At 44.4% G+C, this 27,135-nt stretch overlaps 1 protein-coding gene across 17 annotated transcripts in view; it reads right to left on the bottom strand.

Moving 5' to 3' along the window:
- Dlgap1 (DLG associated protein 1) overlaps nt 1-27,135 on the bottom strand; it is an 826,029-nt gene that overhangs the window by 13,588 nt on the left and 785,306 nt on the right. For all 17 annotated transcript variants that reach the window (XM_036172827.1, XM_036172826.1, XM_036172832.1 and 14 more), the window contains one exon: nt 16,060-16,481. In XM_036172827.1, the coding sequence (XP_036028720.1) occupies nt 16,060-16,481 (422 nt within the window). The remainder of the gene's footprint in view (nt 1-16,059; nt 16,482-27,135) is intronic.

The following is a 27,135-nucleotide window of genomic DNA, read 5'->3' as shown; positions in this document are numbered from 1 at the left end:
TATTCATTCACTCTGTCAGCAAATATTAGTGAGGGAACAGCCCAGCAGGCGTTACACTAACGGTATAGGACGGTGTTTAGCAAGACAAAGCCCCTGCCTTCTTGGTCTTTGTATCCTGATAGAGAGCACAAGGAAGAGGCAGAGGAGCAGACGGTTCAGTGAAGGTAGAGAACACTGAGCGTTCTTCCTGTCTCCTAGAAACGGAGAACAATTGAACAACAAACATTCCCTGGAGTTTCAGCTACAACATGCAAGTTGGCTCTGGCTTAAATAGTTTGTCTTGATAGCCACCATTTTATAACACTGCAGCTTTTTATTTAGTTATTTTATTTACCTCATTAAATCCATGCACATCATTTACTGTGTGTATGTGTGTGTGTGCACACATGCATGTGTATCATGGTGCCTGTGTGGAGTTCAAAGAACAACTTGCAGGAGGTGTGTTCTCTCTTTTGGTGGTAAGAGTCCTGTGGGTCCTGAGGATTAAATTTGGGTCATTAGGCTTGGGAGCAGGCACCTTCAACTGCTGAGCCATCATCTCACTGACTCCCTCTTTTTATTTATTTATTAATTTTTTTGCCACTATTTTTAAATTTGAAAACAAATTAAAACATTTTCAAGGACTTGATAATTTTCCATTCAAAGAAAGTGAATATTAATTTATATGCTCTCACCAAAGGAACCAATTTTCTTTTCTTTTCCCTTCAGATCTTTTTCCCTTCACAGTCCTATAGGTCAAGTGTGACTTCTTCCTTCCTGACCCATTCATTTTCCTTCCTCACAGAAGAAAGCCATAGAGTAGAGAGAAAGCAGAGAGGGGCCCTTCCAGCATATTACTGACATCACTGAGGTACCCTCTGGAAAGGTAAGAACTAAGAGCCCTTTAAAGTGCTCACAAAGGGCTGGAAATGGTGGCCATACATTTGATCCCAGCATTTACAGTAGAAGGTGGATCTTGGTGAGTTTGAAGCCAGCCTGGTCTACACAGTAAATTTCAGGATAGCCAGGGTTACACAGTGAGACCCTGTCTCAATAATTAATTAATTAATGATTTTTAAAAAAAATTTTATGTACATTGGTGTTTTGTCTACATGTATATCTGTGTGAAGGTGTCAGAAATCTTGGAACTGGAGTTACATACAGTTGTGAGCTACCATGTGGGTGCTGGGCATTGAACCCAGGTCTTCTGGAAGAGCAGCCAATGCTCTTAACTGCTGAACCATCTCTCCAGCCCCATAAATACATAAATGGAAAAAGAAAATACACACAAAAGAACACTGGATTTGATCCATCTCACTAACACAGTTGAGATACTGTGGGCTGAGGCAACAGATTTTCTTTTCTTTTTTTTTTTTCCTGGAGCTGAGGACTGAACCCAGGGTCTTGTGCTTGCTAGGCAAGTGCTCTACCACTGAGCTAAATTCCTAACCCCCAAATTTTCTTTGAATGTTAAAATGGGAGATTTCTGTGGGTCTAGAATGAGTTTGCTCCTGGAGTTCTGGGTAGTTGACCTCCTTTATATGCGGGCTCATGTAACTTTTCTAGATTGTCTAACCAATTACGGTGCTATCATGTACACACTGAATGTTTCCCCGAGGCTTATGTATTAAAATGTTGTTCACTAGCCTATGGAACTACTGGAGGTAGTAGACACTTGGGAAATGAGGCCTTAGTAGAAGAATCTCCAGCTGCTAGGAGGTGCCCAAGAAAGGGACACTGGTTCCCCTCTCACATCTCCTTAGCCATGGCGTACTGTGTCACGGAGGGCTCCAAGCAACAAGGTTAAGTTACCATGATTGTACATTTTCTTTTCTTTTTGTTTTGTGTTTTTGTTTTGTTTTCCAGACAGAGTTTCTCTATGTAGTCCTGGCTCTCCTGAGACTCGCTCTGTAGACCAGGCTAGTCTCAAACTCACAGAGATCCACCTGCCTCTGCCTCCCAGTGCTGGGATTAAAGGCTTGCACACCACTGCCTGGCTTCTTGTTCCATTTTAAAAAAACTGATTTCTTTTTTTATTTTATGTGTATGTATGTGTGCCTGAATGTATATATGCTTATCATGTGTGTACAGGTGCCCATGGAGGCCAGAATAGGGTATCAGATCCCTTGTTTCCTAGAGTGGGTGTTGGGAATAAATGGAACCTGGGTCCTGTACAAGAGCAGCAAGTGTGCTTAACCACTGAGCCATCTTTCCAGACCTTCTTTTTCTTTTCTGTCCTTTTTTGTTTGTTTGTTTTGTTTTATTTTATTATTTTGCTTTTGGAGACAGGATCTCTTTTTGTAGTCCTAGTGTCCTGAAACTCGGTCTGTAGACCAGACTGGCTTTGAACTTCGAGAGATCTACCCGCCTAACTCAGTCAATCCTCCCTACCTCAACTCTAGAGTATCTGGGATTCCAGTTGTGTGTCGCTACACCAAGTTTTGAATTTCCCTACTTTATGCATTTCATGTGAGTAGAAGTATTCAGTGTTGACCTTTCAGTGATGGGCTGAGTTCACTTAACATAGGGCCCTCTGAGTCATCCATGGTGTCACACAGGATCTTCTTCCTTTTAAGGCTCTCAGTAAGATTCCATGGGGCCCATGATTAGTTAGCATTTAAAAATCTGTGGAGTGTGATTACCAACACTTTCTAGAACCAGAGGTGGTAGCGCATCCTCAAGAGAATTCTGAGTTTAAGACTATACCAAGCTATTTAGTGAGATGAGACCTTGTCTCAAAATAGCAAAGCCAAGCCAAAACCAAACCAAATAGTCACCTTCTAGCCAGTGCCACTGGACAGAGGATGGGGTATAAGGAGTCACTGGGAATCTGAAGATGAGCACAAAACAGACCTAGTCGCCGCCGTGGCTGAGCACAAGGTCATGTCAGCTGTGAAGAAAGTGGAGGTCTGGGGCTAGCTCTATAGAGACAGAGTAAATTACAAGCCCCGTGTTTTCTTTAAAGATTCAGTGTCATAATGAGAAGCAGAGAAAGACTTCTATGCAGACTATGCTTTGAAACCCTCTGGCTATACTGAATTAAAGACTAAGGCATTTAGAAAAGAGCGCATCTCCTCTTTCCCCCACTTGCCTGTGGGGGTATGGTTTTTATTTTGGGAACACAGAGAGGGTAAAAAGACACAGGAGTGAAAAGAATGAACAATCTCTGTTAACCCTCCAGGGGAATCCGTGACTGCTACAATGAGTTTCTGTGTGCTGGTGCCAGAGAGCCAGATCCAAGACCAGTTCCCTGGGGAATATGCCTGCGCTTTTGCTGAGTCAAAATTTCAGGGCTAAAGGTATAGTTTAGCACGTATAAAACTCTGAACTTGATCCCTAGCACCTAAAACACAAACAAGCAAACACATGTAACAGATGAGCATCCAAACCTTTAAGCATAGCAACCCTATGTACCTTTCCATATTCCATGAGAATTAGGTCTGTAGATCTGAAGTCAGGAGACTTTTCTTTCTCTTCTTTTTTGTAATTTTAATTTTAATTTTTGAGGCAGAGTCTTGTTATATAGGCTTGGCTGACTTGAAACTTACTATGTAGACTGAGCTGGCTTCAAACTCTCAGAAATCCACTTGCCTCTGCCTCCTTGAATCCCAAGTACTAAGATCAAAGCCACCATGGCTGGCTTGCTCTCAGCTCTGCCCAATTCCATAGCCACTGCACCTCAAAGTTAGGGCCTCAGACACTGGAAAGAACATACACACAGCCTCAAACTTGTTACGCAGCCAGAGACAATCTCCGACTCCTGATTCTCCTGCCTGCATCTCCCTGGTGCTAAGGATTATAGGCATGTGCCACTCTGCCTGGGTTATGCAAAGCTGGGATTGAACCCAGGGCCTTGTGAACACTAGGCAAACACTCTTACCAATTGAACTTCATCCCCAGCCCAAACAAACATTTCTTTTTCATGTCATTAGTTTATTTACAATTGTACCTAGCATAAAAATTCAAGAGTTTAATCTGTTTCTCATTGATTGCATTTCCTCAACATTCTTCCTAGCTGTTAAAGAGATTAATGAAACATCCCCATTTCTTAAGTAGTCACCTAGGGAGAAAGGAGCAACAGATCCAGATCTGTACGTTCACAGTCGTGATAGCCAGTGACCGCCACCTGTTTTCCACTGGGACTTCCTCACAATGGCTGCCACAAGCATAGAGGTGGTGAACTCTGGACATCCTGCCCTACCTGGTGACCCTAGAAGCTCTGTAAGGGGTGTAAAAGCAAATATGGAGGAAATGGCTGCAGCACCATCTCCCTCATCACCTTGCTATCTGAATCACAGAAGGGAAGAGGAGAATTACAGACATATTTCTTACACCTTTTATGTATTCCGGGAGACTGGAAACTACGGCTCACCATGCAGGAGTTGCTTTTCTCCCATGGTGAAGAGACCATCAGTGAACATGCCAGGGAGAAATTTTCAAATGGCTTGCCATCTCCCTGCAGTGTGTCTGCTGTGCTCCTTCCCCACATACTTTGACATACAGGCAGTAGGTTCAAGAACAGCTGGCTTCTTCCCTAAGTGACTGCTCGTCTTGGGAACATTTATCACAACTCTTCCTTCTCATTTGCCCTTCAATTCCTAGGCATAGCTGTCTCTGCCATTGGCTCGTCCTTCCAGCTCATGGTGGCTATCTATATATTTGATTTCCAACCAGACAGACCACAAGCTCCTTGACTGCATGGGTCCACGCACCCACACAATCCCTGAAGTTTCACTGAAGGAATAAGTTTGGAAATTAGTAAATCAGCTGTGGACTCTATGTCACCCCCATCGCGCGCGCACACACACACCACCAACAATAACAACGTTAATAGCAACAGTCTGGACTACATTTTGACTCTTTTCTGTTTTGTCTTACACCACCCTTTATGTTACTGTTGACGAGTTAATTGGTACAGTCTGAGCTAGGCTTATTTATTTTTGAGATAGGGTCTCTCTACACAGCTTTGGCTATCTTGGAGCTCACTAAGTAGACCAGGCTGGCCTTGAACTCACAGAGATCCACCTGCCTCTGACTCCTAAGTGCTGGGACTAAAGTCTTGCACCACCACACCTGGCCTCTAATTCACTAGATATCTCAAGTAGCCTTTGAATTCACCATCCTCCTACTTCTCTGTCCCAAGTGCTGGGATTACCTTCCTGTGCCTGCACATCCACTCTGAAAGTGTCAGGCCATGTGGGATAGGGTGAACATGTGTGTGGATGAATTAAATTATCTCATGGGGATGTTCCTCCATTATGTCCCCATAAACTCATCCAAAATGGAAAAGGCAGTTAAGTTCTTAATCTACTAACCTTTCGATCTTGACAAAGCACCCCTGTGCAGACTCAGTTGCCTCCCTTCCTGACCTAGAAACTGTTGGGAGCAGACAGCTGCCACTGCTCACTTTACCTAGAGAGGGTGCTACCAGCATGTGGCCGGAAAACTCAGAATCCCAAAGTGGCATGGAGTGAATGAATGTCTAGGCATAACTGCCTCTGCCATTGGCTTGTCCTTCCAGCTCAGGGTGGCCAGCTCTTGGGTGGTACACCCAAGTTGGGGCTTCTCCTCAACCATTGGCTTTCTTCTTTTCATTCAGTAGACTTCTGGAGTCAGGGGGGCAGAGAGTGGGGGAGAATGTGGGCCCATCTTCCTACTTTAAAGCCACATGGATCCGTCATCATCACAAATCTGTATGAGGGGCTGGAGAGATGGCTCAGGGGTTAAGAGTGCTGACTCTTTTTCCAGAGGACCTGAGTTCAATTCCCAGCAACCACATGGCAGCTCACACCTGTCTGTAACTCCAGTTTCAGGGGACCCTGACACCCACGGCAAAAACACAAATGCACATAAAAATATAATAAAATATTTTTAAAAATCTGTATGAGAATGTCCATGTATTGAAGAATGCATCTTGTGGCAGGTTCTCCAATCTGTGGCCTGGAGGTCACTTCTCATATACATCCAGCTCAGATTGCTGAACATAAATCATGCATGTTATACACAATTTGCTTTTCCTGGCTGTCACTTCCTGTGGTCGAGAACTAGTTTCAGGTTAGTCAGAACTTATAAAAACAGACCACACGCTCTCTCTTTGTCTCTCTGTCTCTGGCCTGGTGTGTGTGTATGTGTGTGTGTGTGTGTGTTGGGATAGTAGAAAATCTTTTGAAGGTTCACTTTAAAAGTAAGATGAGAACTAAGACTGGAAGCAGCCAGGATGCACCTGTGGCCCCCCATTGAGCCTCACACCCAGGGCTCATGAATGGTGGGCCTCACAGAGGGCAGCTTTGTCCACCACCTTCCAGCCGATGAGCTGCGCAGATTCAGCAGAGGTAGCCCTGGACAGAAACCCAGCGATCACGCGGATAGCTGCTTACAGTAATGACCATGCACAGCTTCTGTAACCAAAGTGGAGAGCAGGCAGAGCTCATTTAGGGTTTCAGCTGCAGCCTCAAGTTCCCTGCCCAGCCAGACTTCTGTGGGGGATGCTATCCATCCAGTACCCTGGATGCTCCTGCCAGGTGAAATTAAAGTGGAATTAATCTGCCTTCTGTACATGCTGTTTATCTGTGTCTTTTGGATAAAGCCTGAAAATTCCACATAGAAGTTGTCCACAATTCAGGAGGCAAAGATAGATTATCAATTGCAACAAACTGGTACTTTATCCTTGAAGCCAATGAAACCTGAGCCTGCCTTTCCCCGCCACAGCCGGAGACTGTGTTCCTAGTGAGAAGGCTCAGTTCCATCTGGTCGGTTCTTTCCCCCAGTTAGATAATCCCAGACGTATCCATGTAACATGCCAGCCACTGTCAAACAGCGCTGAGCCATCTCCCTGGGACAGCTGTTTCACACAAGGGCTGCATTGTCTGAGGAGAGCTGGTATCACTTTCCTTCAAGTGCTCGGGAGACTCTGTCAGCTGCCTTGGCTCAGAGAGAGCCTTGCCCGCTGCAGAGGGCCATTATTCTGTTATCTGGCCTCAAACCACTACAGACTGGGAGGGTTGAAGGCCCGAGTCAAGAATCAAATTCTTTGTTCTGCCTTGATTTTTATCAGGGGAAGTAATGGCTCCACACACCCAAAGAATGTATGGTCTGACTCTTCCAAAGCCGGCTGGCTTGTTCTCTCTCTTCCCTGGGCTCCAGGTAACCTGGAAAGAGTTGTCCAGTCTGGGAATGCCAAAAAATCTTTTGCAGAGAGGAGCCGTCAGAGGATGGTGACTGTTGACTTAAAATGAGACGGATCTCTCCTCTAGTACAGATGACTCTAACTACCCACACCCCCAAATCTCTGCTTTGTTTCAAGTCGTGATCCAGCAAACACATTCCTTACCACACTCTTTCCTTCACTCCCTCACCCCCTCCTTTCCTCCTCTCTTTCTCTCTCTGTTGTGGACATCTGTGTTTTGAACTCAGAAAAATATCTTACATTCTTACGAACATGATGAACATGACGACAGCTTCAGGGACTGTTGCCTTCTAGGCAGGCGTGCATGTTGTTAGGAATATAATCTAAAGACTTGCATAGGACAGGCTAGCTGCCAGCCACTTAGCTATACCCCAAGCTCACCTGTGGGGGTCAGAGTTCAACTTGTAGACGTGGGTTCTCCCCTTTACCCTGTGGTTTCTGAGACTGAATTTAGATTTTCTGGCTTTGTGGCAAGCACCTTGAGTGCTGAGCCATCTCATCCCCTCCTGCCATTTTAAAATGTATAACAGGAAGCATTAAACCCATGCATCAAACATTTGAAATATTTAAAAATTGGGATAACTTTGAACCCTGTTCCAAACCTCTACCCTATCTAAAATTTAACCTAAAAACCTCCTAACCTAAAACCTAATCTGAACCCTAACTGTAACTCTAATCACAAGCCAACACTCATCTTAACACTCTGCCTAATCATAATCCTCACCCTAAGCCTGACCTTAAACCTAACACTTTTTATTATTGTTTTGTTTTGTTTCGAGACAGGGTTTGTCTGTATAGCCCTGGCTGTCCTGAAACTTACCTGTAGACCAGGCTGGCTTCACACTTAGAGCCTGCCTCTGCCTCCCTAATTCTGAGTGCTGGGGTTAAAGGCATGTGCCACCAGCAGACTTAACACTTTTCATAATCCTGACCCTAATATAAATAAATAAACAAATAAATAAAAACAAACAAGCAAACAAAAAGTTGGGATAATTTGGGGACTTCAGAGGAAAACTAGGCAAGTGTTGTGTTCAGAATTTCCCCTTCCTCACTGCGTATCTGTGAATGATAGCTATAAACACCGGGTCTCCTGGGAATTTCTGCTAAACAGCCTTTATTTCCTTTTTGTTTTCAAGAAAAAGAACATATGAAATGTATACCTTAACTAAAGCCTGGGGGTACTGGACTCTAAAAGACTTTTACCTGATCCCTGAAGAGATGTCTTCTTTACACAGGAGGCAAAGAACACGTCATATGACCTGGACAACCTAGAAGAAGCTGCTTGACTCGATTCTTTTTTTTTTTAAATATATCCACAGATTAAAACAAACAAGAGTTGGTGGCTTAGAATTCAGCCCTTCTCTGAAAACTGGGGTTGACTTGTTTTCCTTACTGCTCTTCTTTGAAAGAAGAGAAAGAAAGGAAAAAAAGAAGAAAGGCTGAATCAGAGGATTTGGGACACAGACAGAGCCAGTCATCAGAATAAAGGGGCAATTGCCAAGGAACCAGGGGCGAGTGAACATGGGTGGTGAGCTTTCCTGAGGGTCTTGCCAAGCAACACACAGTGTCATTATCTTGTCAACTGCTGCGTCTGTCCTGTCACACACTTCTGTGTTCTGTGACCTCAGACAAGACACCTCCAGAGAGCTGTTTGGAGGGCCAACAAAACAGCACCTGTCGAAGGCCCCAGTCCACTTTTAGGGGGAAAGGACACAGCAGGTTCTCCTGGGGCTTCTTGCCACAGAAGGCTGGATTCCCACTAATTTGGATTTACCTCATCTGAAATTGGCAACTATTTGTCTTTAGAATTACCAGCTAACTTCAGAAATAGGGAATCCCAGCAGATTAAAGCAGGGCTTGAGGCACGAGATAAATGGAGACAGGTTTCAAGTGTTTGTGTGATGAAATTGTATCTTAGAAGCTGGACAGGAAATACAGGGCTCACCTAGCTATCCACCTGCTTCTCTCACCCCTGCCAAGCCTATCCCCTAATCCAAGGAGGCCATCGCACAAGGGGATTATCCTTGACACTCTTATTGCAACAATAATTGCTAGTTACTTGCTGGGAGCTGAATGTTCACACCCCTTCAAAATTCTGTGTCGACATTCTTCACTGAAGAGGGAGCCTAGAAGAGATAATTAGGAGCCAGGTGGTGGTGGTGTGGCATGCCTTTGATGCCAGCACTTGAGAGGCAGAGACAGGCTGATCTCTGAATTCAAGACCAGCTTGGTATACAGAGTTCCAGGACAGCCACTGCTATTATACAGAGAAATCTTGTCTCAAAAGACAAGAAAGAAAGAAAGAAAGAAAGAAAGAAAGAAAGAAAGAAAGAAAGAAAGAAAGAAAGAAAGAAAAGAAAGAAAGAAAGAAAGAAGAAAGAAAGGAAGGAAGGAAGGAAGGAAGAAAGAAAGAAAGAAAGAAAAGAAAGAAAGAAAGAAAGAAAGAAAGAAAAAGAAAAGGAAGGAAGGAAGGAAGGAAGGAAGGAAGGAAGGGAAAAAGAAAGAAAAAGATGATTAGGTCATGGGGGTGGGATTCTCATGAACAAGATTAGTGACTTCCTGGGGGAGCTTCTGTAACCTTTCTGCTACCTGAGAACGCTTCAGGAAGGTTCCAATGGGGGCAGCAGACGGTGTACCCCGTCAGTGCCTTGATCTGAGACTCCCCAGTCCAGCCTGACCAGATGAAGGCAGTACTTACCAAGAACTTTTTGCTTAAGTAGGAAGAAAGTTATTGCTAAGTTAAAAAACAAAACAAACAAAATAAACAAACAAACAAACAAAACTGGGGCCTGGAGAGATGGCTCAGTGGTTAAGCACATTGGATGTTCTTGCAGAAGACCTGGGTTTGATTCCCAGTACCTACATGGTGGCTCACAACCAGTTCCAGGGGATTCAACCCCCACTTCTGGCATCTGAGGGCACCAGCATGCACACGGTACACAGACATACATGCAGACAAAACACCATACATGTAAATAAATGAATTTTTTAAACATTTTATAAGATTAAATATTTCAAAGATTTAAATGTACACTTAATGATCCATCTTCTATGTCAGAGAGGCTAGATATGTAAAGGAGAATAAGACAAGAATAACTTCCTGCTGGACTGTGGCAGTGCACCCCTTTGGTCCCCACAACTCGGGAGGCAGAGGCAGGAGGATCTCTGTGAGTCTGAGGGCAGCCTGGTCTACAAATCGAGTTCTAGCATAGCCAGGACAACACAGAGAAACCTTGTCTCAAAAAACCAAAACCAAAAAAAACCTCTTGATGGAAACTGTGGCACTCGCCTTTAATCCCAACACTTGGGAGGTAGAAGCGGTTGGATCTCGATGAGTTCAAGGGCAGCCTGGGCTATGTAGAGAGGCACTGTCTCAAAAGAGGAAATGAAAAACTTCTAACTTTATGAAGCTTTCCTCCTGAAAATGAGGATGTAGACTATCATAAGGTGAAGTTGGAAGGACCTGAGAGTAGTTAGGCATCCCCAGATGCCCAGTGCATCCTAACAACAAACTCAGCGTAGAACAATAAATGGTCCAGCCGTTCCTTCAGAGGCCCCACCTTGAAATGACCTAGAGTTTGGCTCTCTTTCTTTCTTCCTGCCTCCCTTCCTTTCACTTTTTTTTTGGGGGGGGGGGGGCGTGTTTTGAGACAAGGTTTCTCCATGTAGTTTTGGTACCTGTCCTGGAACTCACTCTGTAGCCCAGGCTGGCCTTGAACTCACAGAGATCCGCCTGGCTCTGCTCCCCAAGTGCTGGGATTAAAGGTGTGCGCCCCTGCTGCCTGGCCATTTTTGAAGTTGTATTTTAATTACAACGTTTCTCCCTTCCCTTTCTCCCTCTAAACTCTCCCATATATCTCTCCCTGTTCTCCTTCAAATTCACGGCTTCCTTTTTCATCAATTGTATTACATGCACACATGGATATAAATATATTCCTAAATATAACCTGTTGAGTTCATATAATGTTACTTTCTTTGTGTAGGGTTGAGGTCTTGTGGGCTTTCTTTTCTTTCTCTTTCTCCCTTTTATATTAATTTTAGAGAGAGAGTACCACTGTTCTGTTTGAGCCTCCAGCTTGCTCCTACATGATCCAGAAAGCCCCACTCCTCTCTCTCCAAGCCCAGCCTACTCAGAGAGTCTCCAAACAAAGGAAAGGCACCATAGGGCCCAGTTCCGAATTCTTGTGGCTGTTGTAGCCCCAACCCTCAAGTTATGAGCTGTCCAAACCCCACCTAAGTGTTTAGCTTTTGACCATACTTGGACACAAACCAAGCTTATGGCAGACACATCATCACCCCTCACCTACAACCTATAAAAGCTCCCTGCTTTAGTCCAGGGGCATGACTTTTCTGACCTCTGTCTCTGGGACTGGAGAACCTGTCCAGGAGTTGCTCTCAATAAATCTGTTGTTCTGTTTTTTCAATTCAGCTTGATCTGGCTCACTGTGTGGACAGAGAAACTTATTATGGGTTTATTATTGTTTATTAATTTATTTTTATATTTTTATTTTTTATTATCATTAAGTAAAAAGCCTATTGCTCACTATGCAATCTTGGCTGGCCTGGAATTCTCCTTGTAGACCAGGCTGGTTTTGAACTATAGAGATCATACCTGCCCATGGCTCCAGAGTGCTGTGATCAAAGGTGTGCATCACCAGGACCTAGCATGGAACCAATATGTTTTAAAAAGATTTATTTTTAGTTATGTACATGCAAGACTGTCTCTATGTGGGTAGATACATGTGAGTGCAAGTGCCCTTAGAGGTCAGACACCCCTAGAACCTAGAGTTACAGACAATTGTGGGCAGCCTGATATGGGTACTGGGAACTGAATTCAGGTCCTCTGGAAGAGGACCTAAGAAGAAATTATTGTGAAGGCTGGAGGGATGGTTCCATGGTAAGAGCACTGGCTGCTCTTCTAGAGGACCTGGGTTTAATTCCAGACTCACATGCCTATTACAACTATCTGTAGCTGAGGCCTTCTTCTGGTCTCTTCTGTCACACGCACACCTTTGATCATACATACATTCAGACAAAACACTCATACACACAGAACAAAAATAAATGTCTTTAAAAAGGAAAAAAGAAATTGTGAGCCAGATGTGGGTATGTACCTGTCACTCCAGCTACTCAGAAAGCTGAGGCAGGAGGGACCACTTGAGCCCAGTAGTGGACAATATAGCAGACCCTGTTCCCGTTCCCAAAGAGGAATAATCATTTTACTAGGAATGGCAATGCCCGGCTATGTTTAATTAATGTTTTCACCCTGGTGAACTATGTAAACAAAGTGACATCATGTCCGGGTTCTCTACTGCAGAAGAAGGTAACACCTACAGCAATGGAGAATGAGATTGGTGGGTGTGGCCTGCTGATCTGTTATGGAGGGAAAAAAAGAAAGGGAAACTGCCTGGATAGGCGAAGGTAGTGCATTCAGGAGGTGGCAGAGGCAAGTGGATCTCTGTGAGTTCGAGGCCAGCCTGGTCTAGAGAGATAGTTCCAGAACAGCCAGGGCTACACAGAGAAACCCTCTCAAAAAAACAAAAGAAAAATGAAAAACAGCCGGGCGGTGGTGGCGCACATCTTTAATCCCAGCACTCAGGAGGCATAGGCAGGCAGATCTCTGTGAGTTCGAGGCCAGCCTGGGCTACCAAGTGAGTTCCAGGAAAGGCGCAAAGCTACACAGAGAAATCCTGTGGGGGGGGGGGGAACCACAGAGAAAAAAAAATCAAACCATTTTTATGTATATTTGGGATATGATAATATTCTTCTAGATGGTTCTCACATAAAATGAAGCAGGCTTTATGCCTAAATTTCTTTGATTCAAATCTGTCACCAGGGATGGGGATCTAGGTCGGTTGGTAGAGTGTTGACTTCCCATGGGGGGAGCCTGGGTTCCTAACGGGCTGTGAAGACACACACCTATACTTCCAGCATTTGGAGTGTTGGTGGGAAGGAGGATCAACAGTTGAAGGCCATCTCAGATGCAGGGTGTTAGAGGCTAGCCCAGGAAATGCAAGACCCAATCTTAAAATAACCACAGCAACAAAGACCTCAGGAACCAGCACCAAAACAAAACCGCAGTTACTGGGAGAACAAGAAACATAGGAGGTCAACACAAGACGCAAACCTTATGCCAATTTCAGAAAGTCTAGTACTTTTCCCTTGCCAACTTCCTTTTTGTGTGCACTGAGGCAGGGTCTCTTGTAGCCCACGCTGGTCTTGAACTCACTACATAGTTGAGAATGACCTTGAACTGACTCTCCAGCCTCCACCTTCCTCGTGCTAGGATTACAGGCCTGGGTGGCCACACTCTTTTTTCATTCTTTGGATTTTTTTTTTCAAAACAGGGTTTCTGTCCTGGAACTCGCTCTGTAAACCAGGCTGGTCTCAAACTCACAGAGATCCCTCTGCCTCTGCCTCCTGAGTGCTGGGATCCACGATATGCACCACCACGCCTGGGCAAGATTGCGGATTTCCATTAGTGTACAGCTGAGTTTAGTGTGGACTAAAGCTGCCTCCTATCTAGTGTTACCTAAAGGACACTTTGTGATCACGATAGTAGCCTAGCTGGATGTGTCAATAGACTGCTTAAAAAAAAGTTTCCTCTCAACCAATCAGAAGGGGCCAGAGCGGGACTGGAGAGATGGTTCAGCAGCCGAATGTACTTACGCTTTTGCAGAGAACCCGGGTTTGGTTCCCAGCACCTGTTTGGAGGTTATCAATCATTCCTAACTCTAGTACCAGGGGGTCTGATGCTTTCTTCTGACCTCTATGGGTTCCAGATATTCATGTGGTATACATGACATGCACAAAGGCATAACATTCATACACATAAAAATTAATAAACAAGTCTTTAACACTTTTTAAAAATTTTATATACGTTGGTATTTTGCCTGCATGTATGTCTGTATGAGGGTGTCAGATCCCATGGAATAGGAACTACAGACAGTTGTGAGCTGTCATGTGGGTGCTGGGAATTGAATCCAAGTCTTCCCGAAGAGCAGCCAGGGCTCCCAACCACCAAGCCATCTCTCCAGCCCTAGGTAAGTCTTTAACAACAACTAAAAAGAGTTAGCTGGCCAAGCATGGTGGCACACGCCTTTAATTCCCAGGAGTCAGAAGCAGATGGATCACTGATCACTGTAAACTTGAGGTGAGGACAACCTGGTCTACATATAAGTTCCAGGCCAGCCAGAGCCATGCAGTGAAACCCTGTCTCAAAAGGAAAACAAAACAACCAAATAAACTGGCCAGCTGCTCCTGCATGGTGGTGCATGCCTATAACACCATAGCGTGGGAGGCTGACACACACCTATAATCCCGGCACTTGGGAAGCAGAGTGGGAAAACCAAAAGTACAAAGTTATCTTTTGCTACTGAGCGCCACACTAGCCTGGGTTATAAAAGACCCTGTCTCAAGAAACAAACAGGCTGAAAAATGCAATAAGCAGGTTTTCCATTGGCCTATACATATTTGTTATTTTAGTATTGTATGTTAATAAGACTAATAAAACTATAAAGATTATAATTACCCAACACATACATATACACACACATTGTGATGGCTATTAGTGTTAATTATCAACCTGACAAAATCTAGAATCATCAACAGGAAGATGAGCCTATATGTATGATTGAGAGATTACGTTATGTTAACGGAGGTGGGAAGTCTGTCCACTGTGGATGGCATCATTTCCTAGGCAGGGGATTCTGAGATATACATGAGGAAAAAGCAAGCTGAGCACTAATATGTATATATTTATTATTGTTTTCTTTGGATTGGTGGGACATAACGTGACCAGCTGCTTCAAACTGCTGCTGCTGTGACTTCCCCCTAAAATAGCGGACTGTGAGCTGAAAAAAGCCCTTTCTCCCTTAAATTGCTTTTGTTGTGGATTTTACTACAGGAACAGAAAAGAAACTAAGACATCCATGGACCTTGTGCTGGATAGTTTTATGTCAGCTTGACATAAAACTCTGAGAGGAAGGATACTCAATTAAGAAAATGCCTGCATAAGAGCATGCTGTAGGCAAGCCTGTAGGGCATTTTATGAATTAGTGATTGATGGGGCCGGGTGTCAGCCCATTGTGGGTGGTTCCATCCCTGGGCTGGTGGTTCTGAGTTCTATAAGAAAGCAGACTGAACAAGCCTATGTGGAGCAAGCCAGTAAGCAGCACCTCTCCATGGCCTCTTCATCAGCACCTGCCTGCGGGTTTCTATCCTGTTTGAGCACCTGTCGACTTCCTTCAATGACAAAGAATGATGTGGAAGTGTGAGCCAAATAAACCATTTCCTCACCAATTTTTTTGCTCGTGGTGTTTCATCATAGCAAAAGTAACCCTGACTAAGGCAGACCTTAAAACTAGTAATAATAACAATAATAATAATTATTATTATTTGATTTGTTGAGACAGTGTTTCTCTGTATTGCCTTGGCTGCCTCAAACTCACAGAGATCCCCCTGACTCTAGCTCCTGAGTGCTGGGATTAAAGGTGTGCACCACCACCACCACCACCACCACCACAACCCCCAGCTAGTTGGAATTATTTTTAATCCCTTACGATCAGACACATTTCAAGATCATCTTCGGGCAAGAGGGGATCCTGGGAGAGAGTGAGACGCTGACCGTGAATGTGTTTTAGATAAAGAAGGAAGCAATAGCTCTTAGAGCTGGAGGCTGTGGCATCGCTCAGTGGCTTTCTTTTGTATTATGCAGCACAGCAGTTTCTGGTCTTTCAATAGAATTGCCCAGCTCTTCCAGGAGTTTGGGTTTGGGGCGTAAAACAGAAGGTTACACAAGCTGAACCCGCGGGAACGCAAACAGGAAAGCTTGCAAATACAAACCCGGCACCGCCCACAGCACAGTCACAGACGCGAGTGGCGTCGCTACTTACTGTCCTCGGGGAGGTTGTTTTCCCGCTCTTCTCTCTCCATCTGCTGGCACCAGCCTTCCATGCGGTCTCTCTCTGCCTGGAGAAGCTTCAGGAACCAGTGGCCATCCCGGTGGTACACAGACCTTTGAACAGCCTCCAGAGGGTCTTCTGTGATAGAGTCAATCCAGGGGTCCGGAGGAGGCAGGATGGAGGGGTCAAAATCCGTGTCAAAGTCATCGTCGGCTGCGCAGGCATGGTAATGGTTTCCTGAACCCTGGATGCTGACGGTGGATGTGCTGGCATCCCGGGAGAACTGTCTGACCATCGGGCCAGGACATGAATTGTCCTCTATGGATTCCAGAGAATTTTCCAGATTATCATGGAAGTCCAGGTCAGCCTGCACTGCCGTGGTCACACTGTTAGATCGAGTAAACCTGCGGAAGCTTGGAAGAGAAGAGAGATGAGGTTCAGTACCGGGGTCTTTATTGAAATGTTACTACATCCTGTTTGTTTGGTGGGTCTGACAAGGGGTGTTGTCGAATCTTCTGTGTGGAGGCACAGTTGGGGGGTGACCTTTGAGTTGAATGTGCTGGTTGTCACAGGTCTAAATCTTTGTTAAATATGGAATAATAAAGCATATGCAGAGTAATTTTATAGGTAGGACAAAACGTAGAGCTACTGAAGTCACTATGGTGTCCAGTGTCTGACTTCTTCCCCAGATCTGGGGCGGCTTTCAGACTTCTTCCCCAGATCTGGGGCGGCTTTCAGACGGCTGCCGGAGAAGGAAAACATTTCAATTAGATTTCTATGTAATTTGCTAAGAGATGGGAAGAAGAATGCAACCTAGGCTCGATCAAGACCGTCATAATTCCTGCATTTTCCCAGGCACAACTCTTAGGAAAGAAATTTCCTAAATGCTCCTTAGGTTTCCCTTAAAATTAAAACCTTGTTGCTTGGTAAGCATTCACCTGACAGTCCTGTAGGTCCAGGTAATAACATGGTTCCAAGTCTTCAGGAGAAAGAATAACTTACAGTTCTAGAGTTCTCCATGACTACCCTCCCTGTGCTTTTCCTTTGCTTTCCCACAATTATTCATCACGGGTTGGGGATTTAGCTCAGTTGGTAGAGTGTTTGCCTAGCAAGCACAAGGCCCTGGGTTCAGTCCTCAGTTTAAAAAAAAAAAAAAGAAAGAAAGAAAAAAAAAAAAGAAAGGGATCTACTGCAAGGACTATGTCAGCCGGGCGGTGGTGGCGCACTCATTCAATCCCAGCACTTGGAGGGCAGAGACAGGCCGAGATCTCTGTGAGTTCCAGGTCAGCTTGGTCGACAGAAAAGGAAAGGCGCAAAGCTACACAGAGAAACCCTGTCTTGAAAAACAAAAAACAAAAAAACAAAACAAAACAAAAAACAAACAAAAACAACTATTCATCAAAGACCTCTTATTAACAGGTTCAGTTTGAGCATTTCTCTCTCCCTCTCTTTTTTGTTTTTTTGAGACAGGGTTTCTTTGAGCAGCCTTAGCTGTCCTAGAACTCGCTCGCTCTGTAGACCGGGCTGGCCTGAAACTCACAGAGATCCATCTGCCTCTGCCTCCCAAGTGCTGGGATTACAGGCATGTGCCACCACTATTTAACCAAATAGTTCTGGGTATGTCTTGCTTACTCCTGTAATGAACGTGAGGCCATGTGGACCATCAGAGGGCTGTGATGGATTCCGGTATCAATTTCTCTATGTCCCATTAACAACACCGTTTATTCTCTTGTTGTGTGTGTGTGTGTGTGTGTGTGTGTGTGTGTGTGTGTGTGCGGTTTGCCTGTGTGTATATACACAAGAGTCTAGAGCAGGAGTTCTCAACCAGGGAGTTTGACCCTTTGGGAGGCCGAGTCACCCTTTCTCGGAGGTCATATATCAGATATTTACATCACAATTCCTAACAGTAGCAAAATTACAGTAATGAAGTAGCAACAAAAATAATTTTATGGTTGGGAGGTCACCACAACATGAGGAACTGTATTCAAGGGTTGTAGCATTAGGAAGGTTGAGAACCACTCCCTGGCCTAGAGGAAGACATTGGTACTTCTGTTCTACCCATTTCCACCTTACTCCCTCGAGACAAGGTCTTTCACTGAACCTGGAGCTAGGCTAGTGGCCAAGAGGACCCAGTGAGCTTCTTATTTCTGCCCCCCACTGTGCTGGGGTTATAGGCAGGCATGTGGGTGTTGGGGATTTGAACTCAAGTCCTCATGCTTAAGAATTACTAAAGAATTATTTATTTTTATTTTACATGAGTGTTTTGCCTGCATGTGCGTATGTACGCACATGTGTATGTCTGTATGTATGTGCACTGTACACATGCCTGGTGCCCTCAGAGGCCAGGAGAGGGTGTTGAGTCCTCTGGTACTGGACTTACAGATGACTGTGAGCCACCATGTAGGTGTCAGGAGTCAAACCTGAGTCCTCTGCAAAGGCAGCCAGTGCTCTCAACCACTGGACCATCTCTCCAGCACCTTAGTTTTGTTTTTGTTTTTTAAACTAAAGCCACTACAATGAGCATGACATGATACATTTTCTTGGGTGGCTTAGAACTGTGCCACTTTGAGACTTTGTCTGCCATTGATTTCCGATTAATGTTTCACATTCATCAGTACCAACCTAAAAGGACTGTGCATTAAGCAAAGTCTGGATAGCATTAAATATCTCAGACTCTCACAATTCTCTTGGATTACCCTGTGTAAGCCAATTAAAACTAATGCTTGTAGTGCATCAAAACAAACAAAGGCCCAAATGATTCGGGGAAGCAATCATGGGAATGAGTTAAATCAAGTAATCAAAAGGAGAAATGATCATAGTCTCAACAAAACAAAACACAACAAAACAAAAACAAAAACAAAAACAAAAACCATGCTTTCCCCCTAGAGAATATATGTTAAAGAAAAGATGTCTGGAGGACTGGTCTGTGTTGATTATTGAGAGTAAACACAAGCTGGGTAGTGGTGGTGCACGCCTTTAATCCCAGCACTCGGGAGGCAGAGGCAGGTGGATCTCTGTGAGTTCGAGGCCAGCCTGGGCTACAGAGTGGGTTTCAGGAAAGGCTCCAATGCTTCACAGAAACCCTGTCCAAAAAAAAAAAAAAAAAAAAAAAAGCAGCAGCTTGCCTGGTCTACAGAGAGTAAGTTCCAGGACAGCCAAGTACAACACAAAAAAATCATCTCAAACAAACAAACATAAGTAGACAGTCTTTAATCCCAGCACTTGGAAGGCAGAGACAGACAGTCCTATACATCATGATCCAGGCCACTCCTTTAGTTCACCTCGTCACTCACACTTTTAAGAAATTGCATGTAGCCCGGCATCATAGCACATTCCTCTAATCCCAGTGCTTGGATCTCTGGGGACTTCAAGGCCAGCCTGGTCTACACAGAGAGCTCCAGAACAGCCAGAGGTACATGGTGAGACCCTTTCCAAACCACACCACGACTACCACAGGCACACACCAAGAAAATAACTCACATCTGTTGACATGATCAGCTCTGGCTACTTCTGGAAACTGTTAATAAATCCAAAGAGTCAAAGTGTGTAAGTGTGTGTGTGTGTGTGTGTGTGTGTGTGTGTAAGAGAGTGTGTGTGTGTGTGTGTGTATATGGGGGGCTGGTGTGTGTGGTGTGCAAGTTTGAAAGCCACGTTAAGAAGTCTCTTTGTTTTAACAAGGAAGGGCAGAAATTCGGGTAAAATGTTCCTCCCAGCAAACCCTCACTTCTTGGCTGCTTCTGCATTTCTTGCACTTTGTCCCTAAATGCTAAATAACACTTCCTGATGCTGAGCTTTCTCTCTAGCTGTCTGAGTGTGACTTGGATGGCATCATCACCAGGGCTGACATTTTGGCTGTTCTAACACAAAACTGCAAAAATCTTTAGACATCTTTCCCCGAGACCTCCGATTGCCAGGGGATCAGATTTCCAAATTTACTAGTACCCTGGTGTTCCAGCAGCTCCATGGAGAAACAGTGGCTTACTTTCCCCCGTTTTTCAGCCACACGGGGAACTGTCCTACCAACATTCCTAAGGGCCGTCTGCCGGCTGTGGGTTGGGTAATGTATCCACCTTCTTAAGAAAAAAATTACTTGGCAGTAGATTAATAGAAGTTTGCAGTTTAGCCACCCAGAAAGAAATAAAAGTTAAGCGAAACGAAAATGGTTTGGGATTAAAAGCGGCGCCTTTGAACTCCAGCAATCCTGCACAAACTGTGCCTTCTTACCCCTTCAGTCCCACAGGCAAGCGCTCTGCTCCTCTAGAGCCTTCAAAGGATGTTCTGCACCGCAAAACTGCTCTGTGCCTTTCAAGCGCAGAGGCCCCTGTGGGTGAAGGGAGTGATCAAGCTGTGACTGTGTTAAAGTTGTGGATGTAAAGACAGGAAAGGGTCCCCTAAGATTAATCTCTGCGAGTGGGGTAACCCTAAAGCTGGGCCTGATCTGGTGCTCCCAAACCCACACTTCCCAGTCTGGAAGCTCTTCCTTCCTGAGTGCCCTGCAGGCATGGTGTATAATGATTACAGAGCTGAACCAGGCCAGCCAGTACTCAGGCCCAGGATGCAGAAAAGCAGTGAAGAGACTGGATCAGCAGGCAGAGGACAAAGCCCTGTGTATTCTGAAGAGTAAGTGACACGTCCCTGACTAGCAGTCCCAGCCAGGGGCCCTTGTGCCTGAGAAACAAGTGGGTGTTTCTGATTAAAGGACTTCCTACACTGTTGCCACAATGTTTCTCTATGGAACAGGTTGCAAATGAACTTACAGGTTCTTGTGCTCCAGTTTAAAAAAAAAAAAAAAAAAAAAAACCAGAGTGATAGCTAAGCACAATTGCCATCTGCAGTATGAATTTGTGTAAGGGCTGGAGCTTGAACCCAGGGCCATGCACGTGCTAGGCAAGTGATCACCTACAGAACTATGCTCCCATCCTGACATCTCTCTGTTAATGGTCTGGACCTGCATGACGTTCAACTGTTGACATTCAAGTCATGTGGGATTTTAGGGAGAGTAATTCAGTCATTCCATGGCAGAGCCCCCAAGACTCTGGTGTCCCTCTTTATCTATTTGTGTAACAGTTGCCTTTCAGAACTAAATCTGGCCATAGAGTTGGGAGTGCAAATCTTAGGCTGCTCTTTCTTCTTAGGAATTCTCAGCCTTCCTCGCCAAGCTCCTGTCAAGGCTTATGTGGGATCTGAAAACGTGTTCCTCAGTGTGACTCCCATCTTGGTGCTTTGTGAACTGGCACCATTTCTGATCAAGACCCAACATAACTCATTATACAAAATAAAAGTCAAAAGGAAGGGGTGGGAGGTCATGACTCTTCTAAAAATGTACTCTTTAGTCAGAGCGTCCAAGCAAAAACTGAACACAGCAGAAAACAGCCGAGACGTAGCCCCCACTCAGAGAACTCTCTGGTCACCACGTGAACAAAGCTAGTGATGTTCTATCTAGTCTGTAAAGCTGCTCACAGGAAGCATCCCTTGCTCATTTGAACTCTGTAGATATCATTCTTTTGCCAGAGATCTCTTTAAGACAAAGAAAAAGGAGATTTCCAACATGAAGACTCTCATTCCATGCTCATTACAGGAGATGCATTGGCAGACAAAGGCAGAGGATGAGGAGTAAGAACTGTGGGCCAGGTAACACCCAACAGCTTTTGAGAGGGCCCACATATTACTGGTCTTCTTTTAGGATAAGCTGGGGAGCTGCTAATATCCCTGATGGCTGGCACTATGGGAAAGTTGGTTCTATCTCTTGAAAGCGAAGAAAGCTTTGCTTTCAGAACTGGAGCTGAGCCAGTCCTTGGCCACTGACTCGAGGTAACTAACATAGGTGTGAGAAATCTCACTAACAATTAAAAAAGTTTATGCTTATTTTATGTCTGTAGGTGTTTTACTTGTGTGTATGTATGTGTACTACCTGCATGCAGTACCTACAGAGGCCAGAAGAGGGCGTCAGACCCCTTGGAACTGTAGTTACAGACAGTGGCTAATACCCAAGTGGGTGCTGGGAAACCAACCTAGGTTCTCCACAGGAACAGCAAGTGCTCTTAACAACTGAGCTGTCACTTCAGCCCCACTAACACATTTTAACACAGCTTTGGCTAAATGAAAGTCATAGTGAGTTGGTCTTTTTCTCTGTTAACTAAATGGTCTTAAAAAAAAAAAAAACAGGCAAAATGGAAGAAAGAGGAAGAGGGATGGTAGAAGGGAAAGAAGAAAGGAAGAGAATAAAGAGAAGGAAAAAAGGAAGGAAGGAAAGAGAGGGAGGGAGGGAGGAAGGAAGGAAGGCAGGAAGGAAGGGAGGAAGGGAGGAAGGAAGGAAGGAAGGGAGGAAGGAAGGAGGGAAGAGGCTGGGTCAAGGGTGGTGCCATATGCTTGTGATCCCAGAAATAAGGGTTATAAATTGGAGGCTGGCTTAGATTTAGGTTAAGTTTCAGGCGTTTGAAATTTGAAACCCCCGAAGGCCACACCCTTAAAACGCAGGTGCACGGTTAGGAACTATTTGATTAGATTACATCATTGTTAAGCAAAGGAAAGAGATCGTGAAGGGTGGATGCTGACTATGGAGTTGTTCAAGGAGACAGTAAGAGGTGCATTGAATACAGAATTTCTAGGTGGGCAAAACAGGGATGTAGCCTTAAGCTTAAAGTGGCTGTCTCTCTAGGCCCCTCAATTTTGACTTTAAAAAAAATGTTTTTTCTTGTTTAGTTGGAATCACTACAAGCACAAATATTTACACACTGAAGTCACTTGGGATCAAAGGAGGACTCTTTATAGTGTCTGTCATTGTGGTCAGAGAAAACAATGTAGTTTTTTTATAGCTTGCTCTGTTCAGTTATGAGTCTGCTGTGAGCTCATCTTTTTGTTTTGAAATACAGGGTCTTGGGATTGGTGAGGTGGGCTCACCTGCTACAACCCCGATGGCCTAAGTTGAACCCCTGGGACCCATACAGTGAGGGGTCAACCAACTGAGTGCTGTAAGCTTTCCTCTGACGGCCACACCTGCATCTGCCCACTAAACAAACAAACATACAGGGTCATGTGTAGCCCAGGCATGTCTCAAACTTGCTATGTAGCCTAGGACAACCCTGAACTCCTGATCCTCCTGCTTTTCCCAAATGCTAGGATTACAGATGTGTGCCACCACACCTACCTCTGAGCCTGTAAGCTTCACTGTTTGGAGGAAGGAAAGTCTTTGAAACTCAGAACTAGGTTGCTTCTGGAAATGCTGGTGGAAATAGAGGCAATTTTGATGGAAAACCAAAAGTATAAGAATTTTGTTCATAAACCCAGTGGTGGTGATGCATGTCTTTAAACCCAGCAGAGGCAGATGGATCTCTGAGTTCAAGGACTACAGGGTGAGTTCCAGGACAGCAGGGCTACACAGAGAAACCCTGTCTCATAAAATAAAACCAACCAACCAACCAACCAACCAACCACAACAACAACAACTGAAAAAGAATTCCATCCTCTGAAGCTTTTGTTTCTGGAGATGGGGAGCAGCTCTCCTCACTGGTGGGCAGTGCATTCTTCAATGCCTGTGACTCAGTCTGTATTTGCAGATCTGCTGGATGGCAGGAGTCATTTGCAAGCAGATTTTATTTTATTTTCTGATAGAAGATCTAATGGTGTAGTTCAAGCTGTTCTCAAACTCATAATCCGCCTGTGGGAGCTGACAACTACCACATTCAGTTCTCAAGTACATTTTAATGCCAGGACATCTTCCGTGTTTATAGTCAGTGAACTCTTGAGGTTTACCAAGTGGGAAAGGTGTGCAGGAGAAGCAGGGAAGGGGCCTCCATAAGTGGGAGGTCAAGCAGAACAGAGGTTTTTTTTTTTTTTGGCAAGTCAAAGTATCTCTCCGTCCCAATCCCTTTCCACCAATATACAGGAAAAGATGCCGCCTTTCCCCTAAAGTGTGCGCTCAGAAAATTCACAAAGCAGTCATAGTTAACAAGGGTCATGGTTTGACCCTGTGCTGGACGCCTCATCCTTGGCAGGTGGAACTGCTTTGGGAGTGGTGGAAACTCTAGGAAGGAGGGTCTTGCTAGAGGTCAGGGTCATTGCGGGCATGTCACTGAAGGCATTTTTTGTTTCCTTCGTTCTCAGATTCCTTTCTGTTGCGAGCTAAAGAACTTCATCACATGTTCACGCTCTAGTGATGTGCTATATGGGACCAAGAAGCCATGAACTGATTACCCTGAAACCATAACACAAAATACCCTTGAATCCGTTTTCTGAGATATTTTGATCACAGCAACACAAATAAACCAGCAGACATAAGTAATGCCAAAAATTGGTTCCAGAAGTGGGGGTCACTTCTGTGACTAAAACCTGACCATGTCATTAAAAAGAAGCCAAATGCATTTGCACTGGGACAATAAGAGAGATGTCCTGGAGGACATTTTAGGACAGCCTTCACCCATGGCAGATTCAAGAGACAAAAACTGTAGTCATTTGAAAAGTTTTTCCCTTGAGAAGAGAGTGCCTCCACCATATCCTGTTTGCACAGGGCTGTATTGGTGAAATTATTAAGGCCACTCCACGTAGTTAAAAGGGAGGTTTATTCTGTGGGGTAATTTACAAGTGAAGGGATAGTTTACAGGGTCTGGGAAAGGTGTGGCGTAGTCCAGGTGGTGTTCTCTGGAGAACTCTACTCAGTCTACCTCCAGCGTCCAGGGTCCAGGAACCAAGAGAGCCAGTGTATCCAGGTCCCAGGTCTTCAGGGTCCTCCCTTTGCCCCACCTTGTAGGCGTGACAGTTACCGAAGCCTCAATGGGGGTTGGAACCTCCAGATCAAAGATGGAATGGCTACCCACTACAGGGCTGCCTCAGAAGTGATTTATTAGGGATTTATTTCACTATGCACAGCCACCCAGGCACTCCAAACCCAATGTTGCCTTGCTCACAGAGAGAGGCCATGTGGCCTGTGAATGAAAAGACCACAGAGATGAGGCTGTTCAAGCCTACTGGAGCTCCCATCATGTGAACATTTTAGACATGGAGCTACAGGACTTAGTGTTTGCCCTGTTGGGGTTTTGCTTTGATTTCATTAATCTTTTCTGTGTTTTTTCTTAGGACATCATATATTGGAGGCATGTAACCTGCTCATCTCTCTCTCTCTCTCTCTCTCTCTCTCTCTCTCTCTCTCTCTCTCTCATTTATCTATTATCTATCAATCTATCTATTCATCTATTTTTGAGACAGGGTTTCTTTGTGTAGCTTTGGTTGTCTTGCAACTCACTCTGTAGACCAGGCTGGCCTTGAACTCACAGAGATCCACTTGTTTCTGCCTCCCAGTGCTGGGATTAAAGGTGTATACCACTACTACCCAGGTCAAGTTAACATTAAAAAAAAAAAAAATCAGATGGTGTGGTGGTGCATGCCTTTAATCCTAGCACTCAGGAGGCAGAAGCAGGAAGATCTCAGTGAGTTCAAGGCCAGTCTATCTACAAAGTGAGCTTCAGGACAGCCAAAACTACATAGTATGACTCTGCCCCCCCACACCAAAACAAACAAACAAATTTATTTATTTATTAAAATATGTATTTACTTGTATTTAATGTGTATATGTGAGTGCCTGCCTGTATGTATGTGCGCCATATTTGTACCTGGTACTCTCAAAGACTGGAAGATGGTGCCATATCTCCTGGAACTGGAGTCACAGGTAAAGTTGCCATGTGGGTGCTGGTGTCCTCTGCAAGAACAGCAGGTGCTCTTTACCACTGAGCTACCTCTCTACCCTCCCTCCAAGAAATAAACAAACCAGTGAATGTCAGCTAGTTGGATAGCCACATGAAAAAGAATAATTTTGCATCTTTACCTTATCTCATATATATTTAAAAAATTAGCTCAAAATGAACCAAAAGTTAAATTAAGATCTAAGGCTATGATAGTCTTAGAAGAATATATACAGCCAAATCTTGACCTTGGATTTGGTAATGATTTTTTAAATTAATTATTAGTTTATTTTTATGTGCATGGGTGTTCTGTATGCATGTATGCCTGGTACCCAGGGAGGCCAGAAAAGGCTATTGGATCTCCTGGGACTAGCATTACAAATGGGTATGAACTGCAATGTCAGTGCTAGGAATTGAATCAGGGTTCTGTGGAAGAACAACCAGTGTTCTTAATTGTAGTGGGTAGCTGTTCTAGCTATGACCGTGAAGCATCTTCCCTAGTGAGGTAGCAGGTAACTGTTACACCTGCCTATGACTTTAAAGTACATGCTCCTGGGGTGTGGCCACTGGGGTGGGCGATCCTGAAGACCTGGGATGTAGTTATGTGGCCCTCTCTGTTTCCTTGTGAGACTTGGATGCTGGGATGATCTCAGGCAGAAAAACAGCGTGGGACCATGCCTCACCCTTACAGGATCCTGTAATAATTTCTCTGTTCTGTATCCTGAGTTTTTTCTCTAAATAATCCCTTTGCCCTTTAAGCAGACTCCTCGGATTGCTAGCAATATTTTCCCCATTATCTGACCCCCCCTGAGCCATCTCTTCAACCCCTTGGTATGGTTTCTTAAGCAAGATACTGAAAATATAAGCAACAAAACAAAGATACAAGCTGGACTTTTTCAAAATTAAAAACTTTGGTGCCTCCAATGACCCTATATATAGAGAGAGAGTGGGAAGCCAGCTCATAGAATGTGGGGAAATGATACATTATAAAATTGATAAAAATCTGATGTGTAGAATATACAAATAATTCTTAAAATCTTGACTAACAAAAGAATGAACAACCCAATGTATAGTTTTAAAAAAGGCAAACAACTTACATAGACACTTTCCAAAGAGATATATAACTGTCCTCTAGACGGATGAAAAAATAACCAACACCATTATTCATTAGAGACATTCAAGTGTACATCCACCAGGACAGCTCAGAAGGAAAGGAAAAGGCATAACAGTCTTTGAACTCATGATGTAGACCAGAGTGGCCTCAAACTCACAGAGATCCTCTCGCTTCTGTCTTCTGGAGTGCTGGGATCAAAGGTGTGTACTAGCTAGCAAGCTGTTGCTTTAAGTTTGTAAACATTTACTTATTTTGTATGTGTATATGTACATAGATGTG

Source organism: Onychomys torridus, chromosome 23 (genome assembly GCF_903995425.1).
Source record: "Onychomys torridus chromosome 23, mOncTor1.1, whole genome shotgun sequence".
Taxonomy (NCBI): domain Eukaryota; kingdom Metazoa; phylum Chordata; class Mammalia; order Rodentia; family Cricetidae; genus Onychomys; species Onychomys torridus.
This window is presented reverse-complemented; position numbering and strand designations above follow the sequence as displayed.